This window comes from Littorina saxatilis, linkage group LG4 (assembly GCF_037325665.1).
Source record: "Littorina saxatilis isolate snail1 linkage group LG4, US_GU_Lsax_2.0, whole genome shotgun sequence".
NCBI lineage: Eukaryota > Metazoa > Mollusca > Gastropoda > Littorinimorpha > Littorinidae > Littorina > Littorina saxatilis.
The window spans coordinates 27,705,528-27,719,930 of record NC_090248.1 but is presented as its reverse complement, the minus strand read 5'-3'; the positions used below and the strand labels follow the sequence as shown (position 1 = coordinate 27,719,930).

Genomic DNA, 14,403 nt, shown 5'->3' with positions numbered 1-14,403 from the left:
TTTCTTTTCTTTGTCGACCCGTTAACTTTCTTTCTTTATTTGGTGTTTAACGTCGTTTTCAACCACGAAGGTTGTATCGCGACGGGGAAAGGGGGAGATGGGATAGAGCCACTGATCAAAAATTTGCTCCAGGGGCTTGCAACGTAGTACAATGTATTACCTTACTGGGAGAATGCAAGTTTCCAGTACAAAGGACTTAACATTTCTTACATACTGCTTGAGTAAAATCTTTACAAAAATTGACTATATTCTATACAAGAAACACTTAACACAGGGGCGGATCAGTTGCTTTGTAAGGGGGGGGCACTTTGAATCGAAAGTGAATGTGATGGGCGCGAAGCGCCCGAATTTGCTAGGGGGGTCCGGGGGCATGCCCCCCCGGAAAAAATTTTTGCCCAAAGAAGCAAAATAGTGCCATCTGGTGCCATTTGAACTTAGAAATGGTCATAGAATCAGCATAGAAAAATCTTTTTTTTTTCTTCTTCTTTTTTTTTTTTCCGGGGGGGGGGGGGGCACGTGCCCCCTGTGCCCCCCCCCTCGTCCGCCCCTGTAACAAGGGTAAAAAGAGAAACAGAATCCGTTAGTCGCCTCTTACGACATGCTGGGGAGCATCGGGTAAATTCTTCCCCCTAACCCGCGGGGGGTGACCCGTTAACTCTTGTTATGGTCATAGGTATGTGACTAACCTAAGAGCTTACTTTCGCACACAAAAACAGACAAAACCACCCAAAAGACATTCTTTTATCTATGATACTTGTCCCTTTTAAATCCGAAACAGAAGGTTAAGTTCTACAATCAACAATAATAAGCAAACAAGACAGTTTAAATTTACGGAACGTTTGATAAATTACAATACAAAACATTCACAAGTACTTTCATTTTATTCAATTACTTTTCTCTTCGATTTGTTTCTCAGAGTTCTTATAAGCAAGACTTCATAATGGTTCTTAGTTTGCAGGAAAAAAACATAAGAGGAAAGGACAACAAAGTCTTGGGAAACTCTTTTGGGGGTCGCAGTTTACATACTTCACAAGGGGGGAAACCCCAAGCGCATCAAAGAGAGAGAGAGAGAGAGAGAGAGAGAGAGAGAGAGAGAGAGAGAGAGAGAGAGAGAGAGAGAGAGAGAGAGAGAGAGAGAGAGAGAGAGAGAGAGTTTTTGAGACAGGAAAACAGAGACAGACACAGGCACACAGGCAGACAGGCAGAGGTAGGCAGACAAAGGAATCTTTATATCCTACCCAGTCATATTATTATGAACAACATTTTGCTTTACTACTCAATAAAACCGCATAAATCAGAAAACACATGAACCCACTAACGCAAAATGGGTACTGTGGGACTGAGTGGCGGGGTGGGGGGGGGGGGGGGGGGGAGGTGGTTGTAAAGTAAACAGACAAAACCAACAAGTACAGAATTCGATAACCAATGTTGAAAAAAGACATCAATCAGTCTTTCAATCATACATCTGACTCTGAGTTATAACTAAACTTTATACTTACAACAGACACAAAAGCTTTCTTTCAAACATATAGTTTAATTACTTGCTAAGTAAGCGTAAAGCATTGCCAGCTCTGGTGCAATGTACTATGGATGTCGCAGGGACTGTTGAAAGAACTGTAGCAGGAACATTTAGCTTGACTTCAAGCACACTGCTGATGTTGCAAGAACTGTGGACTTAACTGTAGCAAGAACAAGCATACTGTTGATATACACATGTTATGAGTACACTAATTCTCAAGAGCCATCAAGAACGCCTTTAAATATAATAAGAATAACAAAAATTATGTAGTTTCTGTAGTCAGTTCAGTGGCAGCTATAAGTGCGTCTAGACCTCTTCCCTTCACGCCATATTTCTTTAGATTACTTAAGGGAAAGTCGCCAATCCCGGAACAGTCGACCAACTTGGAACACCTCAATATGCGATCAACGGGGAACAATTCATGAACAATTGTTTTGCAGAAATGTCTAGTGACATTCCTTGATATTATTCCAGCAAAACAAATGACTACCGCGGCAAAACAAAAAAAATGGTACGTTTTTTAAACTTTTCTTCCTTCTTCTTCTTATTTCTACCGTCTACAATTCGTATTATTACTCTTTATCTATGTACGTTCACGTAAAATGTTGATTGCTGTGATAAACCTTCATAGATTTGCAATAACTTGAACGGAAAAAAAGATTTGAAACGTCACGTGTATCCAACAGAAAAACGCAAAGAGAGGCAAACATGGAACAGTGTTTCAGCTTTGCCGCATTCTGTTCCATCTTACCCTCATCAAACAATAAACAGAACACTGCTGGTTTATTCACGTACTCAATTCTCTTTTCGGTTTGTTGTGTTTTTCCTTTCTATAAGTTTTATTGAATGATTGATTGATTTGTTTGACAGTATTATGAGACCCGAACGGCGGTGGTTACCAGAAGAAATGGGCTGCGCTTTGTCGGCAGTGAAAAACGGAGATTTGGGTTTGCGTTGCGCATCAAGAGCATATGGTGTTACTGTCACAACTCTTAAAAGTCATTCAGAAGGAAACACAAAAATTTGCAAAAGAAGAAGTAAAGTTCACAGAAAGACCTTCTACATTAACATCAGAGATAGAACAAGAACTAATCAATAGCATTCTTGAAGCTGAAATAAATTTGCCAACGTCACCTCCATCGTTGTTTTGTACACTGTACATGGAGATTCTGGTCATTATGATTGCTTGGTGTCAGCAGCAAATGTAAGTTTACCTGCTGCTGATGTCCTCCAACGTACAACCACAAGCTCGTCGAAGAGATCATCACGAAAAAACCAATCTTCTCCTTACAAGCAAAAGCTGGAGATTTCACTTGCAAAAAGGCGTGCAGGTGACAGAAAATAGGAAAGAATGAAGCTACAAAATCTTCTGATCAGAGAAACAAGAGGGGAATATCTTCTGATCAGAGGGAAAAAAGGAGAACATTCTCGAGGATGCGTTCTATCCCGGGGGAAAGCACTTGGTACTGCTTCATGTGTGGCACCAACTCCCCTGAGAACATGATACAGTGCCAGAGGTGCACACAGTGGGCACACGAGAACTGCGCTGACAGCAGCGGACAAAAGGACTTCGAAATCTGTACTTAGCAATTTTTGTGTGTCTGCAAAATCAGTTCTTAAATCTGTTCTTAGTTATTTGCTTTGAGACTTTATGCGTAATGATTTTTACATTTAGTCAATTGGGCAGGTAGCCCTTTTATATCTATTTGTCAACAGAAGAGGGGTACAAATGAAGCTGCGAAATTTCGTGGTACTGCTTCATGTGTGGCACAAACTCCCCTGAGGATATGTTATAGTGCCAGAAGTGCACACAGTAATCACACGATGACTGCGCTGACAGTAGAAGACAAAGGACATTGTCTGCGAAATCGGTTCTTTGCCTATTTTTTCCTTCTTATTTTTTTGAAGGTTTTGTTTTTCAGTCCTTTTTAGACCTAGCCCTTATTTATCTTTTTGTTTTACATTTAAGGCTTAAATTGTTATCCGATTTGTTATTTCCTTGGTAAAAATCAAAATATGATGTTGAAATAAAGACATTTACATAAAATGGTTTAATCAAAATGTTATGACGTATTTATTTATCTTGTGTGTGTGGCAATGTGTGCTTGTTTGTGTGTGAATGAGAGTTTGTTTGTTTGTTTGTTTGTTTGCTTAACGCCCAGCCGACCACGAAGGGCCATATCAGGGCGGTGCTGCTTTGACATTTAACGTGCGCCACACACAAGACAGAAGTCGCAGCACAGGCTTCATGTCTCACCCAGTCACATTATTCTGACACCGGACCAACCAGTCCTAGCACTAACCCCATAATGCCAGACGCCAGGCGGAGCAGCCACTAGATTGCCAATTTTAAAGTCTTAGGTATGACCCGGCCGGGGTTCGAACCCACGACCTCCCGATCACGGGGCGGACGCCTTACCACTAGGCCAACCGTGCCGGTGTGAATGAGAGTGTGTGGGTGCATATGTGTGTGTGTGAGACACAGACAGAGCTAGAAAGAGAGTCAGGGTGTGTTTGTATGTGTTCCGAGTTTGACAACACAGTGTTCCACTTTACACACCCATGCGTCCAACCTGGAACAAATGCAGACATTTTTATTATGATCAGTCTGATGAGTTGCGTGACTTTTATTTTATTTGATGTGGTTCATGAATTTACTGATAGAGTCTAGTATGTGACAATATAAAGAACGGTTTGCAATATCAATTATTTTGTCTGGTGCGGCTGTTTCTCCTTAACTGTTCCAGGTTTAGCGACTTTCCCCTACTAATCAATCTTGAAAAAAACAGATGACAAAATCCGTATACATGGTCATTCTCTCACTGTCTCCATCAGAGCCTGTTTAATATGTACATCTAATTTGTTCACTCTGGTGTTTCCCGATCTGACATTCTTGTTCTTGTTTTGTCTTTGGTTCCTGTTTTCATCGACGTTTTTCTCATCTGTTCCTCAAGAAAACGTCCCTCAATTAAGAATAAGGGTGATTAGTTCCCTTTTGTTTCCTATACCTTGTCTCGTTAACGAACCTCTACGTTCTGAGATGTCTTCCCTAAGCCGTTCCTTCAGCTCGTTAACGAACCTCTCTACGTTCGGAGATTTCTTCCCTGAGCCGCTCGTTCAGCTCGCTAACGAACCTCTCTATACGTTCTGAGATTTCTTCCCTGAGGCGCTCGTTCAGCAACAGCAGCAACAGAAGCGCTTGAGGCAGGACTTGTTGCTGCTCTCCTTGGGCGGAGTCTGCACCCTGGTGAAGGCCAAGAAGACCTGCTCGAGCGTCGTCTGGTGGACGTTGTAGTCCTGCACGTGCAGCTCGTTCTTGGTGCGCTCCATCACCTCGAAGACGTCCGCCAGACGCACGTTGGGGTCCGGTACCTGGGTGAGAAGATACAGTCAGGCCAGCGTAAGGGATGGGTGAGATTTGTGTGTGTGGGGGGGTTGCGGTTCCACATGTTCTTTGTGATGTGATATATGATCGACGGATAATGCAATGGACTTCTGTTTCTGGAATGTCATTTACAGAGTATCACCACACATTCGGACACAATGGAAGACGAGCGCAATCGCCTAGTGGTGAAAACACACACACACACACACACACACACACACACACACACACACACACACACATACACACGCACACGCACACACCCACACGCGCGCACGTACACACACACCCACACCCCCCCACACACACACAGACACACACACACACAAAACCCACAACAAACAGAAATATGACAACAACAAAACACTACCTGCATGTGCACATATCCCTGATGCGAGTCGAACAGCTTGGCAGAAGGAAAACACTGGTGTATGTATGCCACCAGAGGCTCTATGGGGGCTTGGTAACCATTCTCCAGAGTGGCCATCCTGGCTTCCAGCGTGTAGCCTTGACCGAACTTGGATTTCAGGTGCTGTGTGCTTCCCAGGCACACGAAGCGTCCGTTGACCATAATTGCGATACGAGTGCACAGAGCTTCGCATTCCTCCATGCTGAAAACAAAAAACCATCACATGTGATACAAATTGAAGATCTTAGAAAAAGTATGAAATGAGATGTTTCTAGTATGTTCTAAGGTATTGCAATCTGACTAAAGACACACACAGACAAACGCACCCACACTCCCCTCCCCTTTTTGTTTGTTTGTTTGTTTGTTTGTTTGCTTAACGCCCAGCCGACCACGAAGGGCCATATCAGGGCGGTGCTGCTTTGACATATAACGTGCGCCACACACAAGACAGAAGTCGCAGCACAGGCTTCATGTCTCACCCAGTCACATTATTCTGACACCGGACCAACCAGTCCTAGCACTAACCCCATAATGCCAGACGCCAGGCGGAGCAGCCACTAGATTGCCAATTTTAAAGTCTTAGGTATGACCCGGCCGGGGTTCGAACCCACGACCTCCCGATCACGGGGCGGACGCCTTACCACTAGGCCAACCGTGCCGGTTTTTTGTTTGTTTGTTTGTTTGCTTAACGCCCAGCCGACCATATCAGGGCGGTACTCCCCTCCCCTGCTCACACACATCCTATATCCTATAAGAATGCTAGTATTACCAGGACAACATTCTTCCATGCAGAAACTAAGTTCTGATTCCTATAAGAAACCTATTGATTTCTGGAAGAGTAGATTCCCATTCATCTTTCTTAGAATAGTTTTTTTTAAATTTATTTAAAGAACCAATACAAAACCTATACCTATAATTGACATCGACATTTTACTTGTCATAAATGAAACCTATAGGTATACATATAGGAAACCTATAGGTTCTTATAGGCCTCCTGATAATACTATCTTTGTCTATTTCGTATAGGCAGTGAGACAAAGAGACGAAGACACAGACAGACAGACAGACAGACACACACACACACACACACACACACACACACACACACCACCCAGACAAGCACTGACCTGTGAGAGGTGAGAACCAAGGTGCGACCACTAGCCCTGACGGCCGATAGCACGTTCCACAGCTGTCTCCTGGCCCCGGGGTCCATGCCGGAAGATGGCTCGTCCAGCAAAATGAAAGGCGGGTCTCCAATCAGAGCCATGGCTGTGCTGAGCTTGCGTTTGTTGCCACCACTGCAACCATCATGTCAAATCAGTGGTGAATTAAGATAGTATAAATACAGTTTTTGTGGTGTTTTTTTTGGGGTGGGGTGGGGGGTGGGTGTGAGAGGAAGTAGAGGTGAGGTCTGACAGTATATGTATGCGGGGGGAGGGGGGGGGGGGGTGCGAGGGACTGAAAGAAGAGAGAGAGAGAGAGAGAGAGAGAGAGAGAGAGATAGAGAGAGATATATATGTCGTGCCTAGATCCTGAAAGTGCCTAAGTTCTTGAATTAGGTAGTTTCTTGCCTAATTCGTGAAATAGGCAACGGCTGTGCCTAACCTGTGAAATCAATGTTGAATTTTGCCTAATTTGTGAAATTTTATGATTTAGGCTGCCTATTGCGTAAATTAGGCAGCCTAAGTCGTGAAATTAGGCAAAGTTTTGATTTAGGCACGACTGCTATACAATTTAGGCAAAAATGTCTACAGAATAGGCAAAATCCTTGCCTAATGTGTCAAATCAATTCTAAGGTCTAACTGTTTTACAAATTAGTCAGTCTGTTTGAACCCAAAATCATCCGCGTGCGTGCGCGCCTCTCACTGCGTTGCGGGTGACAACATATCAAGTTTGTGAACACTACTAACTACTTGTGAACAGTACTAACTGTGATACAAGTGAGATAATAATCACACTGGAGCATTTCAGATAAACTTTCTCAGTCACTACTTCACACCAGCACCTGACTGTCAGTGTTAGCCAGTGTTTACAAAATCAAAACAAAAATACCCCTCTACCTCATTTACAAACATTTAAAGTTTACAAAAGGTAAACATTATCCCAGTTTGGACTGGTGTCAAAAAAGGTAAACCCACGACGTTCCAGTTCAACTCGATTTTCGGAGCTTACTTGCTCTTGTTCTTGCAAGATGAATTGTTTGGGTGGCAGTGACTACGGCAGTGATTTCTTGCTTTCTTGCAAGTGCATCTGGCTGTATCGCACTTCCCATTGCAAGAACATTTTTTGAACCCTTGTCCTCCATGCCTTGAATGAAGCTGAGCGATGCTTCTCATTGGTAGGACAGTGTCCTTCACTTGGTCAGCAGTGACAATTTGGAAATCGGCCTCGATAATTAAATTGCGGGAGAGCATAGTGTTTATGATGCCATGCTTGGTGCCAACGTGGTACAGGTCGTTGTGAACCTTCAGGAACACCCCAGGCACGTTTCTGCAATCAAGGCGCCCACGATCAAACTCGCTGACTGGAACCAGCACGCCGTCGTTTTGCAGCAGTGGAACCAGCTTGGCTCTTGTTGTTCGCAGCATTTCAGCACGGCTTTTTTCTTGTCCTTCACGTGCATCTTGTCTGCACTGCGCCAAAATGCTTGCATGATCTTCTAGAGCTGTACTTGAAGTGGCGGCCCCTCCAACTGCACCTTCCACCTCTGCATCATTTTCAGTTGAATTCTGTGGACCGAGTTCTTCTAGAGCTACACTTGAAGTTATTGATCGTCACCTCCCCGAAGTGCCACGAGCATGACCCAGAAAATAAATGCACATTTCTGAGATTTAAAAAAAAAAGTTTTGCATAAATTAGAACTAATTTGCATACTTTGTGAAATATAATATTGATAACGTTTTTGATTGATTTTTTTCATGGATTACAAACGGCAATTGATGAAACTAATTATGTATAATTTCTATGCATCTTTTTCTACTACTACTCACATAAGAATCATGAGGTCAGTGACACAGAGACAGAGAGAGACAGAGAGAGAGAGAGAGAGAAAAAGAGAGAGAGAGAGCGAGCGAGCGAGAAAGAGAGGAGAGAGCGAGAGAGAAAGAGAGGAGAGAGAGAGAGAGAAAGAGAAGAGAGAGAGAGAGAGAGAGAGAGAGAGAGAGAGAGAGAGAGAGAGAGAGAGAGAGAGAGAGAGAGAGAGAGAGAGCGTTTGTGAAATAGTATTTAAGGCTTACCTTGATGACTTTCTGTAATTCTCCCACTTCCAGAATCTCGAACTTTTTTCGCAGGTAATACAGACTTCTGTGTTTTTCAGAAACTGTACCACTTAACAGGTTAATGATGGTTTGGTATGTTTCCTGGTCCGGTAAACAGAATTTTGTGTAGCCTCCATTTCCAAGATGCTCCTCAAAACGAATACGAAATTGTGATCTTTTAATTAGTTTCTATGGCTGGATTTGGCTAACACTGACAGTCAGGTGCTGGTGTGAAGTAGTGACTGAGAAAGTTTATCTGAAATGCTCCAGTGTGATTATAATCTCACTTGTATCACAGTTAGTACTGTTCACAAGTAGTTAGTAGTGTTCACAAATTTGATATGTTGTCACCCGCAACGCAGTGAGAGGCGCGCACGCACGCGGATGATTTTGGGTTCAAACAGACTGACTAATTTGTAAAACAGTTAGACCTCAGAATTGATTTGACACATTAGGCAAGGATTTTGCCTATTCTGTAGACACTTTTGCCTAAATTGTACAGCAGTCGTGCCTAAATCAAAACTTTGCCTAATTTCACGACTTAGGCTGCCTAATTTACGCAATAGGCAGCCTAAATCATAAAATTTCACAAATTAGGCAAAATTCAACATTGATTTCACAGGTTAGGCACAGCCGTTGCCTATTTCACGAATTAGGCAAGAAACTACCTAATTCAAGAACTTAGGCACTTTCAGGATCTAGGCACGACATATATATAGAGAGAGAGATAGAGAGAGAGAGAGAGAGAGAGAGAGAGAGAGAGAGAGAGAGAGAGAGAGAGGGGGGGGGGAAGAGAGATAGAGAGAGCCAGCAAGCCAGAACTAGCAAACAAGAAAAAACAAGATGGACAGACAGGAACAGAGAGAAACAAGATGCATGTCTATGTATAGATCCAGAGGGTGTGCGTGTGTGCATGAATGATAAATTGTACTTTACTTCATCTTAACTGAACTATTGTCAGAGATCATGAATTTTGATTGAGATGAGCGAGAATATCTAAAAAAAAACAAAAAAACATCAGGTGTCTTCAGACACCACAGTTATTGATGCAGCAACATCTGACCCCACCACCATCACTACTGACAACAACACCAGGAACGCTGCCACCACCACCACAAACACTATAACACTACTACAACAGAACTAACATCATTGTTTTGTGTACGCATGGCAAAAGTACAAACCTGTAATCACTGGTCAGTTTATCGGCGTGAGGGCGGAGCAAGAGCACATCAATCAAGCTGTTGACACAGTTCTTGATGTTGCTTTCTGGTACGCCCCTCAGTCGGGCGTACATGGTCAGCGTCTCTCTGCCCGTCATCTGATCTATCAGGGCGTCAAACTGGGGACAGTACCCCATGTTAGCTTGCACCTGCAACCATCGAAAATCAAGCCATTCATTATTACCGATAGTTCAGAACTGGTTCACATCTGATGCATTCATAAAGCTTTTAAAATTGGTTTTCAGAATTCATTGTCAACATGTTGTATGCAAGGCAAATGTAAATACATGTACAATGGAATCCCCCATTTAAAAACCTACACAAATCTTAAAAAAATAATGTTTTAAAAATGAGGGAGTCTTAAAATGAGGGTAAATTTACAAAGGTTAAGAACAGAAAAATAAAGAAAAGAGTTTCTTAAAAGGGAGGGAGTCATAAATCAGAAAGGTTAACAAATGAGGGTTCCACCTTATGTCTCCGAAGTTAACTATCAATGTTCATCGAACGCAGAAGAAGAAGAAGAACTATCAATGTTAGATCCTTAGTGGTTTTTCCCACTTACACGCTTGATGTTGTTCTTGACGTCCCAGCTCTTGAGATAAGCATTGCCCCCGGTCACGGGGACATCTCCGGTCAGCATCTTGAAGGTGGTGGTCTTCCCGGCGCCGTTCTGACCGAGCAAACCAAAGCACTCCTGCTCAGGTACCCCCACACAGGTGTGGTCCACAGCCACGAAGTTACCGTACTGCTTGAACAGGTTGACCAGCAGCAGAGAATCTCGCTGAGAGAGTACGGAGGCCGGTGACGCGTTGATGCGTCTTCTCTCCGCGGCTACGTCATCGTCCTCTGACGTCGTGGCGTCTCCGTTGATGAAGAACGGCTGGCCGCTTGTGGACCTGTGAGTAAGAGAGAGATGTATGGATGTATGGTGTGACAGAAATGAGTGGTATGGGCGAGGGGGCATGGGAGGGGGGCATGAGATGAGAGAGAGATCGAGAGAGAGAGACTGAGAGAGACAATGACAATGACAATGACAATGACAATGACAATTCTTTATTTTACGAGGGTAACAGAATAAGCATTGGTATACTTTTTTGCATCTGGCCCTCGCCCTAAAGAGGGACTAAATCTACTATAAAAACTACTACTACTACTATACTACAATACTTACATAATTAGTAAAACAGGATAAGTTTATGTACATACGTGCATTATATGAAACATTGTAGTTTATACATGTTCATGACAAGGTGCAAAGCAAAAATTTGCAAGTCAATTAGAGTAAGAAAACTATGCAATAGTACATCAACTCTGCAAGACAATGGATATTATGCAGAACATCATAATTTCATAAACAAAACAATAAATCAAAAGTGAGTGACTGTGTCTCAAAGGACATAACAATCAAGAATATACTATTTTCATTAAATGGGATATATATTTGTTTTTGAAAGAATCTGTGCTGGTAGCTTCCCGTAAGGCATTCGGAAGAGCGTTCCAGAGACGGCCACCTGAATAAACTAGACTAGACTTAAATAAGTCTATCCTAGGAAGAGGAGTGTTAAATTTCATAAGGTGGTGTGAATTCTTCAAAGAGAACTTTGAACAAATGGTTTGGGGTAAAGTTTCGGATATAATTTTATGCATAAAGATTCCTTTGTTAAAAAGCAGTCTTGACTTTAGAGGTAAGATCCCTAAATGTATGTAGTCTAACTCTGTGAGGGTAGTGTGCTTTAGTAATACTACTTTTAGCGCTCTTTTGTGTAATCTGCTAAGTGGTTTTAAGGAATTTTCACTTGCTGAGTCCCATAGAGTGGATGCGTAATCAATAACAGATTGAATATGAGCAATGAAGAATAATTTTCTGGTGTGGCAGTTCAGGAAGTGTTTAATTCTAGATAAGAGGTACACTTTCTTTGACACCACTTTACTAAGTTGCTCAATGTGGGTTGACCAAGACAAGTTGTTATCGATATTAACACCCAGCAGTTTGTGATGGTCGACTTTTTCCACTATTTCACCATCTATCATTAAAGCAGGACCAGCTGAATAAATATTCTGGCGTTTTTGTCTTGTTGTTATGACCATATATTTGGTTTTCTTTGGGTTAAGAGACATATGGTTTAGTTCAGTCCACGCTGTCAACTGGTTTAAACTTCTTTGAAGTGATTCTGATAAGCGAGTTAAATTTGTGTTGCTGGAGTGAATTGTGGTGTCATCTGCAAAAAGTTCACATACATTTTGAATATATAGGGGGAGGTCATTAATGTATATAGAGAAGAGGAGGGGTCCTAAAACCGATCCTTGTGGTACACCGTATTTTACTTCTTGCATGCTCGACGCCGAGGCGTTTGTTAGTACAGTTTGTTGTCTGCCGGTGAGAAATGAACTAATAAGTTTGACAGTTTCGATTCCGACGCCATACAATGCGCATTTTCTCAGTAATAACGTGTGATCAATAACGTCAAAGGCTTTAGCAAAATCAACAAAAATGGCACCACAGAATTCATTGTCGTTGATTTTCTCCAGCCATTGATCAACAAGAGAAACTAAGGCAGTATGGCAGGAATGGTTAGCTCTAAAACCCGATTGTTTAGGGTGAAGTAAATTGTTTTGGTTAAGATGCGTTAGAATATGTTTGTTAATGTGTTTTTCAAGTGGTTTTGATAAAACAGACAATATTGAAATTGGCCTATAGTTTGATGGGTCTTTTTTGTCACCTGATTTAAACAGAGGAATGACTTTAGCCTGTTTCAGGGAGACTGGGAAATAATTTTTTCCTAAACAAAGATTATAAAGGTAAGTGAGTGTTTCAGAAATTACAGGGGCTGACAATTTAAGAATCCTACCATCGAGGCCGTCGATTCCCCGGGAGCCTGTTTGCTTAAGGTGTGTAAGTGCGTAAAAAACTTCAGGTACTGTAAGTAGAGGAATATTCGCTTGACTTGAAACTTGTTTCGACTCACAATATTCTTCTAACACTTTCAAATTGTTCAACTTGGATTTGTCATTTGTAATAACTTTTTCAGCTATGTTAGAAAAATGCGTGTTTAAATCATCAGGGGATATGTCCTTAACACAACTTGAATGACTGGCAATCGTTTTATTTGTAAGTTCATTTATTGCTTTCCATATATTCTTTGAATTTTGCTTTGATGACGCTAGGTCATGAAAGTACTTGATCTTTTTTGTTCGTTTAAGTGAGTTTACTTTATTTCTCTGTTCTCTATACTCCGCTTCCTTGCCAACTGATTTTAAGAAATCACGATGGCCAATAGCATCTTGTAATTCAGTATCAAACCATTTAGGTTTTACTATTTGCTTGACTCTTTTAATTCTCCACGGGGCATGTTTATCGTATATTTCTGTGAAGACATTTATCCAGTGTGTTATTGCATCATCAGGATCCGTATAATTATAAACAGAGAGAGAGAGAGAGAGAGAGAGAGAGAGAGAGAGAGAGAGAGAGAGAGAGAGAGAGAGAGGAGAGAGCGGGAGAGAGCGAGAGAGATCGAGAGAGAGAGCGAGAGAGAGCGAGAGAGAGAGCGAGAGAGAGCGAGAGAGAGCGAGGGAGAGAGCGAGAGAGATGAGAGGAGGATGAGATGAGAGAGAGGAAGAGAGAGAGGAGAGAGCGAGAGAGAGAGATGGAACAGGCAGTCAGAAATGGAGAGAGAGAGACGGAGAGAGAGAGAGAGAGAGAGAGAGAGAGAGTGGTCGAGAGATAGAGACAGAGAGAGACATAAAGAAAGGGTTAGCGAGAGAGAGAGCGAGAGAGAGAGAGAGCGAGAGAGAGATGAGAGGAGGATGAGAGGAGAGAGAGGAAGAGAGAGAGGAGAGAGCGAGAGAGAGAGATGGAACAGGCAGTCAGAAATGGAGAGAGAGAGAGAGACGGAGAGAGAGAGAGAGAGAGAGAGAGAGAGAGTAAGAGAGAGAGGAGAGAGCGAGAGACAGAGAGAGACATAAAGAAAGACCGAGAAAGAGACAGACAGACAGAGAGAAAGACAGAAAGGGAGACAGACAGACAGGGGTGCAGAGGGGAAGGGGAGACAGAAAAAGAGACAGAACGGCAGACATATTACAACAGGCAGAGGCAGACCGGGGGAGACAGTGACAGACACACAGACAGACAGAGAGAGACAGGAAGAAGAAGGGCGGTAGCAATGTACCTAGCACGGCGATTGAAGCAAGAGAAGCAGTTGCAGAGTCGCTGGATGATGTTGTACTCGACCATGAGGGTGAGCGCCAGGAACACGGCGCCGTGCAGAGCCATGAACACCAGGTAGCGCCCAATGCCAGGCGCCTCCCACCTCATATAGTCCTCAGTGAAATCGAAGCACACGTCACTGTCTGGACTGCATCCTTGGCCTAGAGAACAGGGGTGAAGTATTAAATATACTAGTTGTCATGTCATAGTACAGTGGAAAATCTGGTCTTAAAAAGGAAGGAGTCTTAAAATGGGGGTAATTCTACAGAGGTTATGAACAGAAAGCCTGAGAAAACTAGGTATAACAAAGGAAGGAGTCTTACATTAGGGGGGGGGGGGGGGGAGCTTCTTAAAAGGGGAGGTCTACTGTATGAGTTTATTTAATCTATTATTCATGAATATATAT

The 14,403-nt window shown here is 42.7% G+C and overlaps 1 protein-coding gene across 1 annotated transcript in view; it reads right to left on the bottom strand.

Annotated features, from left to right (window-relative positions):
- Positions 1-644: 644 nt before the first annotated feature.
- LOC138964385 (phospholipid-transporting ATPase ABCA3-like) overlaps positions 645-14,403 on the bottom strand; it is a 63,209-nt gene continuing 49,450 nt past the window's right edge. Inside the window, exons 21-26 of the mRNA XM_070336323.1 lie at positions 13,960-14,158; positions 10,356-10,689; positions 9,755-9,942; positions 6,441-6,611; positions 5,275-5,515; positions 645-4,891 (exon numbers count right to left, since the gene is read on the bottom strand). Of these exons, the coding sequence (XP_070192424.1) occupies positions 4,694-4,891; positions 5,275-5,515; positions 6,441-6,611; positions 9,755-9,942; positions 10,356-10,689; positions 13,960-14,158 (1,331 nt within the window). The 3' untranslated portion in view covers positions 645-4,693. The remainder of the gene's footprint in view (positions 4,892-5,274; positions 5,516-6,440; positions 6,612-9,754; positions 9,943-10,355; positions 10,690-13,959; positions 14,159-14,403) is intronic.